We start from the raw sequence: 14,985 nt of genomic DNA on the forward strand, positions 1-14,985 counted from the left end.
GCTTTGTTGTGCGAGGCATAGCTTGCTAACCAGAGATATCAAGCTGTGGTAATTCACAGCAAGAATGTTTAGCTGAATAACGAACTAGCTAAGGTGCTACTAGCTAGTGGCAGTCGAATGCTCCGTAAATAACCTCGTTACATGTGGCCCGCCGGCTTTAATGCCGTCGCTAGTGAACTTGTGCTGCAATGACTGTTTAACCTTCCTGTTAGCAAGATTTTGAAGTTAATAAAATAACGCAACAGTGTCCAAAGTAAAATGAATAAGATATAATTTAGCTAGTTAGCAGCCTAACATTACCTAGCTACGCTATGGGTTTGGTGTAGTTGGCAAGCTGACGTTGCCATGCAGGTTCATCTGTCATAAGTCTCGTAACCTTAATGTAGTTTACACTAACGTTAATTTAACATTAAGGTTGCTGGGACACTTTCTGTTTTGTCTGTTCATATGATGTACATGTTGAATGCTGCTGGACACGAACATTACATGAATGTAACGTTAACTTAGCCACTGTCCCCGAAGTACAAAGATTTCTGTCGCCGGATCAAGCTCCTTTTTGTGCTGTTTTACGAAACAGCGAGTTCTTTCCGGCGTAGCGCTTCATTGTTTGAAGCAAGCACAAGTTGTCTTCATAAGTTTGTCGGCTACTACCAGAGTGTAGCAGTAAATTCGTGCCTTTCATACCAGTTGTATCTCCCTGCTGTAGACTAACGCCTTAAATAGTTGACAGGGCTATTCTGAGGAGAAGGAAACTGTTGATGTAACTTGAAGCCCGGAAATGTCCAGAACACATTTTAGAATAAAAAATACAGGTGAAGGTGCAGGAATCCACTAAACGTCCCAAACACATTTTAGAATAAAAATACAAGTGAAGCCGGTGCAGCAATCCACAAACGTGCGTAAATACCAATATTGCCAGTACATCATATGCCTCAGCATGGATATGTTATAATATGTTCAATGTAAAAATCCTGAATAGTATACCTGTAACAAGCAATATTTGTTATTGTATCCTTGTACTCCATGTAAGCCGTTTCAGTTTGCTAGATACTTCATAATGTTTCACGGTAATCTGTTACATTTATGTATTTGCAGCTTTGACAGCTTTCCAAATATCATTTTAGATTTCAATTGTAAATTTAATTGAGAATTGCTAGAAAATTCAATTTCTTATTGAATTGAATTTGAATCAAATGTAAAAGAAAGGCAAGTTAATTGAATTAAGTGTAAAATCCCACCATATGTTTTGCATTAAAATTATTTAAGCCAACCTGGCAGTGGTTAACAACATTCCCAGACCAGCAAGTAAGGACGCGGCATTACCAATGCTTGAGTGCAAGTTAACTATGCTGTCCAAGAGCCAAAGTATGCATTCTGAAGACCTACAGACTAAATCTATTATAAGCCTTAAGAAGAGAAATGCAAAATGATAAAATAGAACCTTTAGCCATAAAAATACCACAGCCTAAATTTATACAGAAGAAGGCAGTGCCATGGGGTGGGTACAGGAAGGTAACCAGTCTGAAGAGGTCGGTCTTCAGTCTGCTTTGGAAGATAGCCAGTGATGCTACTGTTCTGACTGCTCCTTTTATTTCATACTAACAATTACATTTATTTCATTTGTCACTTTAGAGGGACAGTTCACTTTAGATTTTTTGTGATTATTAGTATTAGTTCATGTTTTAAATGAGCCCAGACTGTTTTCATGTATAATGAAGGATATTTTAGATACTTCTAGCAGTTTCTGAGGATGGGCGAGTTTCACAATGGCTGGTGTAGAGGCGTTTGGGGGTTTGTGGTCTAAGGCAGGAAAATACACTTCAACTCAAGTAACTTCAAATCCACTTGTACAATGACATTTTGTACACCATAATTTATTTAAAATGTCACTAAATTAGATTCTACTTCCTATTATTACAATTAAAATTGTGTATCCTGCAAGCTTTTAGAATTTGAATTATTATTCCTAGTGATGATTTTAATAGGAATAAATTCCCAAATTCTGAATTGACCCCACGCTATTGTCTCCAGTAAGATTTGTCTTTTGGGTTGACGTTGCAAAGGTTTTATACTTTATTTTAGATAGCCAGCAACTAGGACAAAGTTGGGAACTTGTAGTTCTGAAGCTGTTGCAGGAGATAGTTTAAATGTGGTTGAGGAAAGCCTGAGCTGAAATGGTCCTGAAAGATGACAATACCATTAATAGACTTATAATGTATAGATCTAATTGCTTTTCTTTTGCGGTACTGTTAGGTGTGCTTGTTGTAATATCATGTTCTTTAGGTCTGACTAGTTTATGTTCATGCAAGTTATTTAATGTGGAAAAACTAAATGCATTATATTGAACTTAAAACTATCAGATAATGGCAACAATATTATTTTTGTAGTTTTTTTCTCTCCATTTTTCAGTCTTCAAAATTCCTGATTTAAATAATTTTCACAGCCTACATTTTCAAAAACAAGAAACCCTTGAAATTTCTCCTTTGCTCAGATTTGTTCCTGAATGTATGTGTTTTGTTATTTATTGTGCTTATTAACATTCTCTCACCCTGATCACTCCATATTTGTGGAAGTATCTAAATCAGTAAATGTGCAGCTGTGATCTCCCATGCCAGACTTGCGACTTTGGCTTTATATATAAGAATAGCACCTGCAGTTACATTTCCTGCCTGTACTTCGTGTTTGTGTGTGTGTGTGTGTGTGTTTGTGTGTATAACTGACATTAATGACCTACTGCATTATCCAATGCCCTCATTTATATGTTAATGTAAATTTCAAATTGAGATTCACTGCCTAATCAAAGTGCAAAACCTTTACACAAGTGTAGCACATTAACTGTACATTCAGACATCTGCTCCTGGTGCAAAAAAAGCACATAAACCATCAAAGAGGATACATTAATTTTTTTTCAATTCTGGAATTTCTATATGCTCTATTTCAAAATCACCTCATATCCTGCAAATGTACTATGATAGCTTACAGACTGTTGCTTTTCACATAGGTTAATTCTGAAACTTTGTCAATGAGTAATTTGTCTGTTTTGTATTGTCGTATTGTTGCCCAGTGTTTGTAATAGAAATTTTTTGACATTGAAAATGAACATTTCTTACAGTAACCACTGAAATCAAATACTTATATTAATTAATGTTTGCATTTTCATCAGCTGCCATAATTATTTAAAACTTCATGTATCCACCTGTCTGTCGATTGAGGGCGGATATGTGGGAGTGTATTATATAGCCTGTATTATATATAAGTACTACTTATTAATAAACTTATATTGAATGGGAAGAGCACTGATGTTCCCATTCAGGGTTTGAATCCATGGAGTCCCGAGTACACGAGTGTAATTGAATGCGCTATAACCCCGCCAGGCCCCTTCTGTTCTGGGAGAGTTCTGTCCTGAAAAGTCGCCAAGATAGCCGGGCCGGGCAGGAAGCGCCACACCCCAGAGCCAGACCCCAGCAGTGACGGCGGTGCCGGACGGCCCGTGAGCAGCAAGTGGCTGAAGATGGCCAGCAGCAGCGCCGAGGCGGGCGGCCGACGCAGAGGCCAGCGCGGGACTGATGAAGGCGCCAACAGCAGCACCAGCAAGAAGAAGCAGAAGGACAGGGCCAACCAGGAGAGCCGCGAGGCTAAGCGCACCGCTAGCACCGAGCTCAAGAAAGGTAGGACCGCTGCAGCATTTCTGTCCCTTTCCACCTGATTCTGTGGACCATTGGCTATTTTGCACAAACTGGGGAAAGTAAATGTTTACAGTAAATGTTTTCTGTAAGCAGGTAGGATATCAGGTCACATAGGTGAACGTAACCCATTTTAAGCTACAGTAGGTGGTGTAAATGATTGAATCATTGATCAGAATTCCACCGCAAAAACAATTTGATGTTACATTCTAGTGCATATCACTGAAAAATGTGGTGTTTAATAATTTTCAATTGACAAATATTGCTTCCCATATTGTACAACTTAAAATAGCATTTTTTTTAACGCCTGGAGTTCATTCTTCTAATTTGTACTGTCACCCTCCCATTTTCTCATCCACATTTATTTTATTCCCATTTGTTATATTTCCTCCTCTACCTTATCCACTTCTACTTTTCGTATCATGTTGTCCTCTCATAATGCACTGCTGTCGGCTATTGATTTTATTCCCTCTGGGAGCAGTACATCAATAGGATTTGTGAGTTAATCCTCACCCCTTTTAAAGAAGAGAGAAACTGGTTTGTAAACCCTGTAACCCAAGGAAAACAATGATGCAGGAAATGAATAGGAAAGCATGATCTGTACACTTCAGATATAAATGCATGTTTTGACTTAGTTTGAGAGTCAAAGAAACTGAAGGCCATGGTACAAATATTTTTTTTAAACTAAGTTTACTGAAGGGTAGAGCAGAATTCAGTCATTTCAGAATTCAGATGCTTTGACTCATTGGCAAAATTGCCATAAATTAAGGGATCGAAAATTTGCTTTCTCTTATAAAAGGACCAAACTCTGAAATTAAAAAGCAATGTCACTGTGATGTTTCTTTTGTGCCACTCCATTATGTGTTTGTGGTATCTGCTTTGCTGGATGTCATAACAGCTGGGACATGTAGTTTTGCTTTGGAGCAAGTGGGTATTGTAGTCTTCTAACTATGGCCATCTTGAATTGTAGTCCACTGCAGTAACTTCAATGGCATCTGGCCATTTTTCCTAATATATTCTGGAGCCACATTTTGAGATTATGGGCAGTACATATTAAACCATTCTATGTGTAAAAAGTGGAATTCAAAGAACCTATTATTGTTTTTTATTTTCCAGTTTTCATTCATTTAGAAACCTGGCTGGCTTAAAAGCCAAAGTGTTTAGTTTGCCATTAAGATTGATGAGCACAGCGTGCAAAAATGTATCTGTCTTTAATGTTGTATAAAACATATTTAGTTTGGATCTCTTATGATTCCACGGTTTCTGCCAGTGCATTGTAAGTCCGGCAGGCCGCCGGCCCAAGTTGACCCCCCGCCAGGCCTAAGCATCGGGGAATTAAAAAAAAAGAAGTATTTTAAAGATGTTTTTTAAACTACAGTTACAGTGGGGCAGCTCGGTTGGAAAGCTCACCAGCGTCATCTGTTGGTTAAAACGTGAACGCACTATAGAAAAAACAGCAGGTCTGAGATCAGTGTTCTTTACCCTAATTGTGCGTAGAGTGACGTTCAACACTTGACGCTTCCAACTATCACAAGCTAACGTTACCTAGCAAGCCTCCATTTCTTATTTAGTAGGCTAACTAACCTCGTTACAAACTTCTGCGTTATCACTTAATCTCGTTGGTAAGTAGGCATACATTCTTTTTATACTAACTTAAGCAGTGTGTAGGTAACGTTAAACTAGTAGCATGCATGTAACGTTCGATACATTGTAACATTACATGACTTATTAATCGCCATCGAAATAATGACTTCACTTGTTTATTAATAACGTCAGCTTGATGACATTGATGTGCACGACAACGTTGTCATCATTTTTTTCCCGACCGTGAAAACTGCCGGACTTGTTTACATTTTGGACAGATGTGGCTTCTCAGTAAATCTATCATTGTTTCCGTCGCAGCACTTTCGACACAAGCAATATTGGAAGCGCTATCCTAAAATTTCTTCTTACCGTGAAGAGTGACTGACCCGCAACCGTAGTAATGTGTTGACACTAAATCTTACGACAACGCTAGCTAACCTTTCGAAAGTCACGTTAAACAAGTAGAAATTAACGCCATCAGCGGTGATTAACAAATCTACCAAGTATTTTAATAATGGATTTGCAGGTGTGGATTTCGAATTATTTGTATTTTCTTGTAGACCATTAAGAGCAATGGAGAAGAGCCAACGTCCTAATTGTCAAATGGTCTGTACCCACCGCTTACAGAAAAGTGCTATAGTTATTTTTGGCTGGACTGCAATAGCGGGGCAGTCCTCAAAACCATATACTAGGTTTTGACCTGGTCTTGTTTTTAAAGTGAAAGGAAACCACTGGGTGCCCTAGTGACAGGTGCTGAGCTGAGAAATAAGCAGGCAGAAAATCCCTTAAACTGAGTAATGTTATTATTGGTGTCAACTTGCTTTTAATTATTGTACTTGATTAGAAATGACATTACTAAATATGATAGAGACAGTTCTCCTCAATTAGTTTATACGAGATAAACATTCTATTTGCTTCGCAAAATTGTGCACATTTCAATTGACACTAGCATATTAAAAACTGGATGAACGTACACACTCCGAAAATGTTCATGGCAAAGATCTGGAATACGCAGATTTTGTCATTTGAGCGAGCACAGGTTAGATGGCATTTTTGAGTTTATAATTTATTTTGAATTTATTTAGACAGTTTTTCAAATGTTTAAATGTGCCCTGCATTCCAAGGCTTGTTGTAAGATTCAGTAGCCAATCAGGACTTGAATACAAGTTTTTTGTAGAGTGCAAAAACCGTGATTCTGTTATCACAGAAACTATAGGGCCCTACCTTAATGCTGCCATCAGTCTGTTGCTGGCCCGCGCCGGGCCCCCATCAAAAAAGACACTTGGCCGCAGGCCCGCGCCAGGCCGCCAGCCCCCGTCAAAAGATACTTGCCACCGGGCCTAACAACTTTTCTGGGGGAAACCCTGGATTCACAGAGCTTCTTTTGACAACCTGAGGCATTATAAAAGTTTCTCCTGAATATTATTTCCATTGAGTTCAACAGGAAAATTAATCTGGAGAAACAATGCTTGTAGTATCTGCTGCATATCTGGCAGCAGCACAGTGGTTTGAGGCTCATTTGATACCTTGGACCCTTGATGACTTAAAGCCATTTAGCCAACAAATGTGTTCCATACTGTATCAGCATGATTTACAGCCGAGTCTAGTCCCACCCCCCAATTCCCACAGAGATCCATTCAAATGCAAAGAGTTTTTGTATCCCCTGTAGGACAACCTGACAATAAGATATCCAGACTCTGATGATGTTGATAGGTCACAGACATCAGGAAGTCATGGCATGCAAAGGATATGCAACCAAATACAAAACATGACTCTTTCATTTGACATTGTTAATTTGTCTAAAACACTGAAATGGGGGACTATGTATAAAAAGTGCTGTAATTACTACATCGTGAAACTAAAAGGTATAAGAATACCCTTTAATAAAATCTCTGAGTCTGCGCTTTGACCGCATGTGAATTGTTTGATTACAAACAGAGAAAATAAAATATTAAATCAGAAAAAAGCAGGTGGTTGTAATGTTGTGGCTGATCGGTGTATGTAGGAACTGTAATTAGTGAAATTGCAGCATAATAAAATAAAGAGTGATTACTATCACGCTTTATTTTTATGAAAGGCTATATGATTACCTAGTATAATGGAATGAGAGCGCCCTTACGTGTCTCAAGAATGCAGGGTGTGGATATGTTTTAACTTCATTACTTGAATAATATGCCTTTGTTGGCACTGGACTTGGCTTTGGGGGTGGAGCACAATGACCTGCAACTGTAAGAGTGGCAGGTCCTTCATTCAGTTAAGAAGAAACAACTGGAAACTGTTATTCTGACAATGGCGACTTGTCATCATGGAAATAACAAGTAACCCAGGGTTCAGTTTGCGTACCTAGGGTTCAGGAAGAAGACCGTAATATTTTATAAACCAGGGAGTCGGGCTATCCTTTCCATTTAGCTTTGCGACTGGAGTTCCCGGGTTTCCTCCAAAGGGAAGTTTATTTTGAGTGATAAAATTCACATAAACTGGAGCCAAATAAACTGGAGGCAAAACTCTTAAACTACTAACAAATACAATAAATCATTTGAAGATTAAATCCACAGTTTTTGAGTGGTCGAATGTACAAGATGTTCATGTCCTCTGTACCATCTGTATGGCTTGTGTTAATTACATATAATGAGAATGGCCAGGGATCCTTGGACAAGCAGGTGCATTTTCCTGGCGATGCATGATCATTACATTGACATCGGTTATGTTGTCAAGTTGTCTTTTTTGGAATCATTGAGGCATGCAGACCATGATGTTATGAAAGTAAACCGCTATGGCTTTATTGCAGAATGTTCCGTTCTTGAAATTCTCTTTTGATTGATTGATTGATTGATAATATTTGAAGGCAGAAAACTTCTGCTGTTGCATGTCCATCACTAGGATAAAACAGCCCGGTCTAATGTAGCCTGGCATAGAGAGGAAAAGGCTTTGCACTGTAGGTAGATGTGTGCATTCTGAAGGGGAATGTGCGATTGTGTGCTTGTGAGGCTGCTTTGTTTTTGTACCCTTGAGCGATTTCCTTCACCCTCCATTTGGTTCAGCAAGAGCAGGATGATGGACAGTCACATTGCCAGTGTGTCTTTGGAAGGGATTATGATGGAGTTAGCCCAGTGGAAATCGGTCATGGGTCCCTCATCCTGGACTTTGCTCAGTCTTTGGAAGATCCAGCTAAATGTCATTGGGACGGAAATATGCAAGATGTGTCAGAGCTATCAAAAAGAACAGGTGACAATATGATACTTATGATCAAGAGTATTATAATAAGTATAATTTAGCAGCCACAGAGTGTGAATGCTTTATTATTCAGTGAGCGGACTGGATGTCCTTTGTGTGAGAACAGCAGCTACATGTCCTCAGGCAGCCTGGAACATGATCCCTGGCACTCTCGTTTTTCTTTGTATATTCTTCTTTCCGTGACGGCTTTTGAACACGATAGGCGTTATTTCTTTAAATATATTCTCTGCCTTGCAAAGAAAATGGCATCTTCCATGAGAATGCTTGGGATACTTGCCGTTCTGGTCACCTACATTTTCTGAGCAATGAAGTATCTCCTTTCGTCTTGTAGGCTTTTCAAGAAGACCTCCAGTTTTTGCTAATATTAAATACATATAATACGATCACTTTAAGTAGTAGATTGAGGTGAGCTACCATAGTCTGCATATTGAATGGTAATTTCAGTGTGCGTAGGTATGTGTGAATGCGATTCCATTGTTATCTGTGCTGCAGTGTTTTTACTGTGAAATCTGCATGACTGATGACAGGTTTCATGTATTGCTGGGAGCTCGTATTTCCTTCAGGAACTCTGGGTGAAGGCCCTGCTGGAAAAATGTTTTAGTGTAAACACCCTTTGATCAGATGGGTAGGTGTGTGTGTGTGTGTGTGTGCGCGCGCGTGTGCGCATGTGTGCGTGTGCACGTGTGCGCGCGTGTGTGCGTGCGTGCGTGTGTGTGTGTGTGTATGTGCGTGTGTGTGTGCGCGCGTGCATGTGCCATGCTCCCATTCCTGCTGAAGTATTGAAATACAAGCTGGTGTGAACTCGACCTCAGTGAAAATGGGTTTGTCAAGGTCATGCAAACGGTTCTGCTTCTCCCTTGCTTTGTATCACCAATACATTAGACTAATCAATTCAGTGGCTTTGCATTCTGGACCATGAGTACTGTGGCATCATCCCACAATAGAAGCCCTCTTTGTGTAAGTGTTGCATTAAGAGTGCATTTTTTCCCATCTTAACCAGTGCCGTTTGGGGCAAAATAACTTGTATTTATGACTAATGTAGAAAGCAATGTACTTTTTATTATTTCATTACTGGATAGTCCCTGGGCTCACTGTCAGGAGTGAAAGAGGGGTTCATTTTTCTTGTGACCTTTAGAGGGGTCGCATAAGTGCTTGTTGGTATATGTGCTGTGTGTGTGTGTGTGTGTGTGTGCATGCGCGCGCATGTTGCATGTACGCACGCGCATGCACACATGCAGCATAGTAGTAAAGGTGAAAGCAAATGTAGCTTCCAAATAACTGGCACTTGTCTCTGAGTGTGTGTACACTGAGCACCAGTGCCATGCTCCTTCTTAGATCTGAGTACTTTTTACTCATTTTGTCTGAACGGAAACAAATGGGAAAGTTTGGATAGCTCAAGATGGGCAGCAGCTCGTCTGGTGCAGCTGTGACGGAAGGTATTGTGGTATTGTAGATGCAGCTAATATTTATCTGTATGTCTCATACTGGAATCTTTACTGAATTATGGCCATTCTGCAACATTTTGAGTTCTCTGTTATATGGTTTCACACCATTTTAGTATTTCTTTTTGTAGTGTAATTTATTAATTTAATTAATTCTAAGGTTTGGAATTAAATACATGAATATTTTGTAATTGCTCATGATGCCATTAGTGACATCCATTTATATTATTAGTTTCCTTTTTCAACAAGGATTTTGTAAAAGAGGACTAATTTCAGTCATGAATGAAATTTACTGACTGGCTTGCTTACTATTGACTTTAAGCTCTGAAAATAGCACACTGCTTCTGAACCTTACTGGATCAGATGCTGGGTTTGTATACAGTGATGTTTCTGATGTCTCATGGTTAATGGTGGTAATTACATAATGCACCAGTTTTGAAGGCAATGACTTGTCTGCATATTTGTCACATGCAGTGCAGTGATACATTGTATGAATTTTAAAGCTCTTTGTGAAATTGCAAGAATGAAGAGTCTATGACAGTGTTTAGTTGTGCTCACCACTTAGCCTAAATGCAGATATTTCATATTTAAATAAGATTCACAGTTCACAGTTTTAAAAATAATCAATTATATTTTTGGTTTTTGCATATTTTTTGAATTGAATTTAATTGAATTTAAACAATTTTAAATTGAATTTAAACATTTTTTTAAATTATTGCTACCTTGCTCATTCCTAAACCTTTCTGAACTGAGCTTCAATTCTGCAAGATATATTGAGACTATGTTTAGTAATAAGTGGACTAACTAACGTTGTCTTAATAGGTATTCTGTAAATGTACATCATCATTCTATTGACAACTTTATTAAAGCATGTCAGAGTTTATCAAATGCAGGTACCTACACCAGCTAATCAAAACAGTACATGCTTATGTGCATTCATCCAAAGCAGTGGGTTCAGTAATGAGCTTAGCTTATGAATCCAATTGGGCATTTCAAATAGGCAGAAAATAGGCAGAAAAATTAAGTTCTGCATGGAATGACCTCACAGCACAGGCAGAGAAACTTCTGCTGACTGCACAAACCCAGTGGCAGTGCAACTGTTGTGTTGCTGGAGAAGAGTGGTACATGTCTCCATTATGATGTGATCTGTTGCTATTATGTCTTGTTATGAATTATTTAAAGCTGCATGACATGTTGTGGTGAAAGCTTTTAAAAATTCCCTTCTGTCCCTTCTGTTTAATTCTGGTGGAACACAGACATCAGCATCTGCTGGTATTTAAGAGGGCTTTAAAATGGCTCCCACACTGCCTTTCAATGTTACAGTCATTAAACTACACTATGATATAATACATGACATTTATTTCCAGGGCACAAATTCAGATTGGCTGAGATAAATAAGAAAAACTCTCCAGAAATGCTGGATTTGAATACTGCACTGTACATCCTAGCTGGATCTACATGCCTATCGTGTGGCCAGAAGCACTTATATAAGTCCTGGGCTGAAACATGACTTTACCTGGTCTGTTAATAGACTGAAACCCGTTCAAGGTCGGAAATTCAGGGTTGATATCCATTTTCAGCCATGCTTCTCTCAGTTGTAACTGATGAGGTTAGGCTCTGTGTGGGGTATGAGGACATTGAGTGGTGTGTGTGTGTGTGTGTGTGTGTGCTGTAGATGCCTTCCTGGACTGGAAACAGAACGCTAACGAGGTGATTGTGAAGCTGCGCTCTGGTGACGGCGTCCTGAAGGTGGAGGACGTGAACGTTGCTTTTTCTGACACCGCCTGTCAGGTCCGATTCCCAGGTGAGTCCCGAGCCGTCGCGCTTGTGCATTAGCAAATGGGCCATCAGAAACCTTTTAGAGGCAATCAGACTGCGCGAGTGTGCGCCGAATAAGCGCGCATGAAATCCTGCCAATTTCAGCTCTAAATGTGTGTTCTGTTTTGGTTGACATAATTTACATAATAAAGTCAGTTCCACAGGTTCGTGGGAAAGCAAAGACGGTTTAGCCCGTTTAGCAGAAAAAAACCTAGTCTTGTGACGCTGTTAGAAAATTATTTAAATGTATTTGTACTTATGGATGAAAATATGAGTGTATCCCACTGCAATTTAGGAGTATCCAAATGCTGTCTGAAAAGCAAACTAAGAAACGGTGTGTAGTGACTGACGTTGAGCACTGATTTCGATCTGTCTTTATGTTTTGTGAAAAGCTTCCTCGACTAATTTTGGCGCGTCTGCGTGAAACGCAGGCTTTCAGCTGGGTAGCGTTGAGGGTATGAGTGTGACAGGAGGCCTTCGGGCCTGCAGTACAAGCGTGAGTGTGATGGGCTGTGACTGCTATTTTCAGATGGGAGCCAGTGGGGCTGTCACCTGCGCGCCGAGATCGAGAGTTCCTGCAGCAAGGTTCAGTACAAGGAGAAGGGCAGCTTCCTGCAGCTGGTCATGCAGAAGAAGATCCCCTTCAACACCTGGCCATCTTTGATGGTAAAATGATCTCCACAGCTCACGTACACACTGTCTCTGACTGTGTGTGAATTCTCTCTGTAACCTTAAAGCATATACAAGACTTGTGTGTGTGTGTCTTATTGAAGGCAACCAAAAAAGAGAAGGAACCCGTAAGTATCCAGACTGACAACAGCAAAGAGCAGCCAGTGAAGCTAGAGAAAGTGGAGGAGAAGGTGGAGGCGCCCAGGGCCTCCGCACACCCGTCGCCCCTGACCGAGCAGAAGCGCAGCAAACCCGAGCGTGGCGTCAAACGCTCCATAAAGAACAAGGTGCCCGACAAGGGCGAGTCCCCCGGGACCAAGGGCGCAGAGACGCCCAAACACGTGGGCAAAGGGGACCTGCCGGCCGAGCCCAGCGCCAAGCGCACCAGCCGCCCAGTCAGGGGCCCCAGAGACGCTGAGCAGGGGGTCCTGAGGGACGCCCAGGCCAAGGGTCCAGCTAACGGTAAAGCAGAGGCCGAGGCTGCCGTCACCCAAAATGGCCGACCGAAACAGGCCGGCCGAGAGAAGACGCCTCCGGCCACACAGGTGGAGCCCTCCACAGAGTGCAGTCATGGAGTCAAATCCCAGGTAGGCCCACCAGTCTCTCACACACACACACACACACACACACACACACATACACACACACACACACACACACACACACACACACACGCACACGCATACACACACACACACACGGACACACACACACACACACACACACACGCACACGCAGACACACACACACACACGCACACACACACACGCACACACATACACACACGCGCACACACACACACACACACACACGCATACACACACATACACGAGATTGTTTTCAGTTGTATTAGATTTGTTGAGGTGAATTTATGGTCTTAAGATGAGGATATGCTTCTCACAGCTCAGACAAAGTTAAAAGGTTGTGAAGGTTTCATAGATCACTTTTGTCACCAGAAGGTACATTCATAGGGTGACACTGGCAAAGAACCGCATCATTTACATTATAAAGTTTATTTTTTTATTCAGAATGTTTATGGAACCTGGGGAGTGCTACAGCTTATAGTCTTACAGTGCTCTTTGTACCCAGGGCCATGTTTCAGAACAGGGTACTCAAAATCAGAGTCAGTGCTATGTGAGAACTCTCGCCTGTCTGTGTTCTCATTTCACTGCGCTGCGCTCTGTGGCAGGTGACAGCGCAGGAGGAGGAGAGCTCCCCGGCCTGTGCGTCCCAGCCTGGGGCGGGTGAGGAGGACAGCCCCGCCGCGGGAGCTGCCCCGGCCGCTGTGCCCGAGCCTGGGGCAGCTGAGGGGAGCCCCGCCCCGGCTGGAGAAGAGCCCGCTCACGTGACGGGCGCGGCAGCTGGGGCAGCCGAAACGGCACAGGGGCGACCGGAGGGGGAGACGGGAGCCGAGGCAGGAGGAAAGGAGCCCGTGGAGCCTGAGACGACCACACCGCCCAGCCTGCAGAGAGCGGGAGAGGCCAGCCCAGCTACCGTCTGCAAGCAGGACCCTGCCAGCAAGCCTGGCACGCAGGACGAGAAGACGGACAAGCCCAAAGAGGAGCCCCTGGAGAAGGAGCAGGAAGGTGCAGCGCTGCTTTTCTATTATTATACCATGATGTCTTTGCGCAGTTAGGAATCTAATGCATAGTTACTGGTGATAACGCTGTAAACTGCATTTTTGCTCTCTAAAGACATGTTCCTCGTTACCTTTCACAGCTCCGGAGCCCATGGTGAACCTGAAGTTTGTGAAGAACGACTCGTATGAGAAAGGCAATGACCTGATGGTGGTGAACGTGTACATGAAAGGGATATGCAGGGAGACTGCGGAGGTGCTATTCCGGGAGCAAGACTTCACGCTCATCTTCCAGACCAGGTGACCGCCCCGGGCACAGGTCCCCGGCCTGCGCAGCGCCCCCTGGCCTCTGACCAGGCCTGATGGCTCCAAGGGGAATAAATACTGCAGATTTTAATCTGTCACCAGCCACTATCACCGCACGTATTTATAGTTTACAGTTTCATTGTGTAAGGGTTAAGAGATGCGTTGGCAGATCGTTATAACTCGGTTGTGTTTTTTTCCTTTTTGACAGTGATGCCAATTTTTTGCGGCTACATCCGGACTGTGGACCAAACACTGTCTTTAAGTGGCAGGTCAAACTCAGGTAGGGCCTCTAAGTCACGTGAAAGTATGTGTCATAATGAACTGTAGCTGTGGGGTCTGGTATCTGGGAAACCGAGCTCCTGGCTTCGAGTATGTTATTTAGAAGCAGAATTGCAGAGAAAAGGAAAGCACTAGGAATTGAACTCACAATCAAAAAATGTTCAGATGTCTCAGACTTGCATGCATGCACAATAGAAAGTTAGTCACATGAGGGATGCTCGTTGTAATAGGTTTAAAACTGAATGTATGTAAAGCGGGATGAATCTGGGTTCAACTGTTAAATTGTGAATTGTAACCATTGAATAAGAATTCAGTTCAGTGAGTTTTACCGGGACTCTTGTCTTCCTTCGGGTCTGTCTGTAATGCAGACCATTTAATTGTGTAGTTTTTGTGT

At 41.8% G+C, this 14,985-nt stretch overlaps 1 protein-coding gene across 4 annotated transcripts in view; it reads left to right on the forward strand.

The window, feature by feature from the left end:
• The window catches only part of usp19 (ubiquitin specific peptidase 19), a 35,470-nt gene that overhangs the window by 635 nt on the left and 19,850 nt on the right, over nucleotides 1-14,985 (forward strand). For all 4 annotated transcript variants that reach the window (XM_035381098.1, XM_035381099.1, XM_035381100.1 and 1 more), the window contains exons 2-8: nucleotides 3,375-3,668; nucleotides 11,619-11,747; nucleotides 12,291-12,427; nucleotides 12,535-13,017; nucleotides 13,620-14,016; nucleotides 14,150-14,306; nucleotides 14,521-14,592. In XM_035381098.1, the coding sequence (XP_035236989.1) occupies nucleotides 3,512-3,668; nucleotides 11,619-11,747; nucleotides 12,291-12,427; nucleotides 12,535-13,017; nucleotides 13,620-14,016; nucleotides 14,150-14,306; nucleotides 14,521-14,592 (1,532 nt within the window). In that variant the 5' untranslated portion in view covers nucleotides 3,375-3,511. The remainder of the gene's footprint in view (nucleotides 1-3,374; nucleotides 3,669-11,618; nucleotides 11,748-12,290; nucleotides 12,428-12,534; nucleotides 13,018-13,619; nucleotides 14,017-14,149; nucleotides 14,307-14,520; nucleotides 14,593-14,985) is intronic.

Source organism: Anguilla anguilla, chromosome 11 (assembly GCF_013347855.1).
Source record: "Anguilla anguilla isolate fAngAng1 chromosome 11, fAngAng1.pri, whole genome shotgun sequence".
Taxonomy (NCBI): domain Eukaryota; kingdom Metazoa; phylum Chordata; class Actinopteri; order Anguilliformes; family Anguillidae; genus Anguilla; species Anguilla anguilla.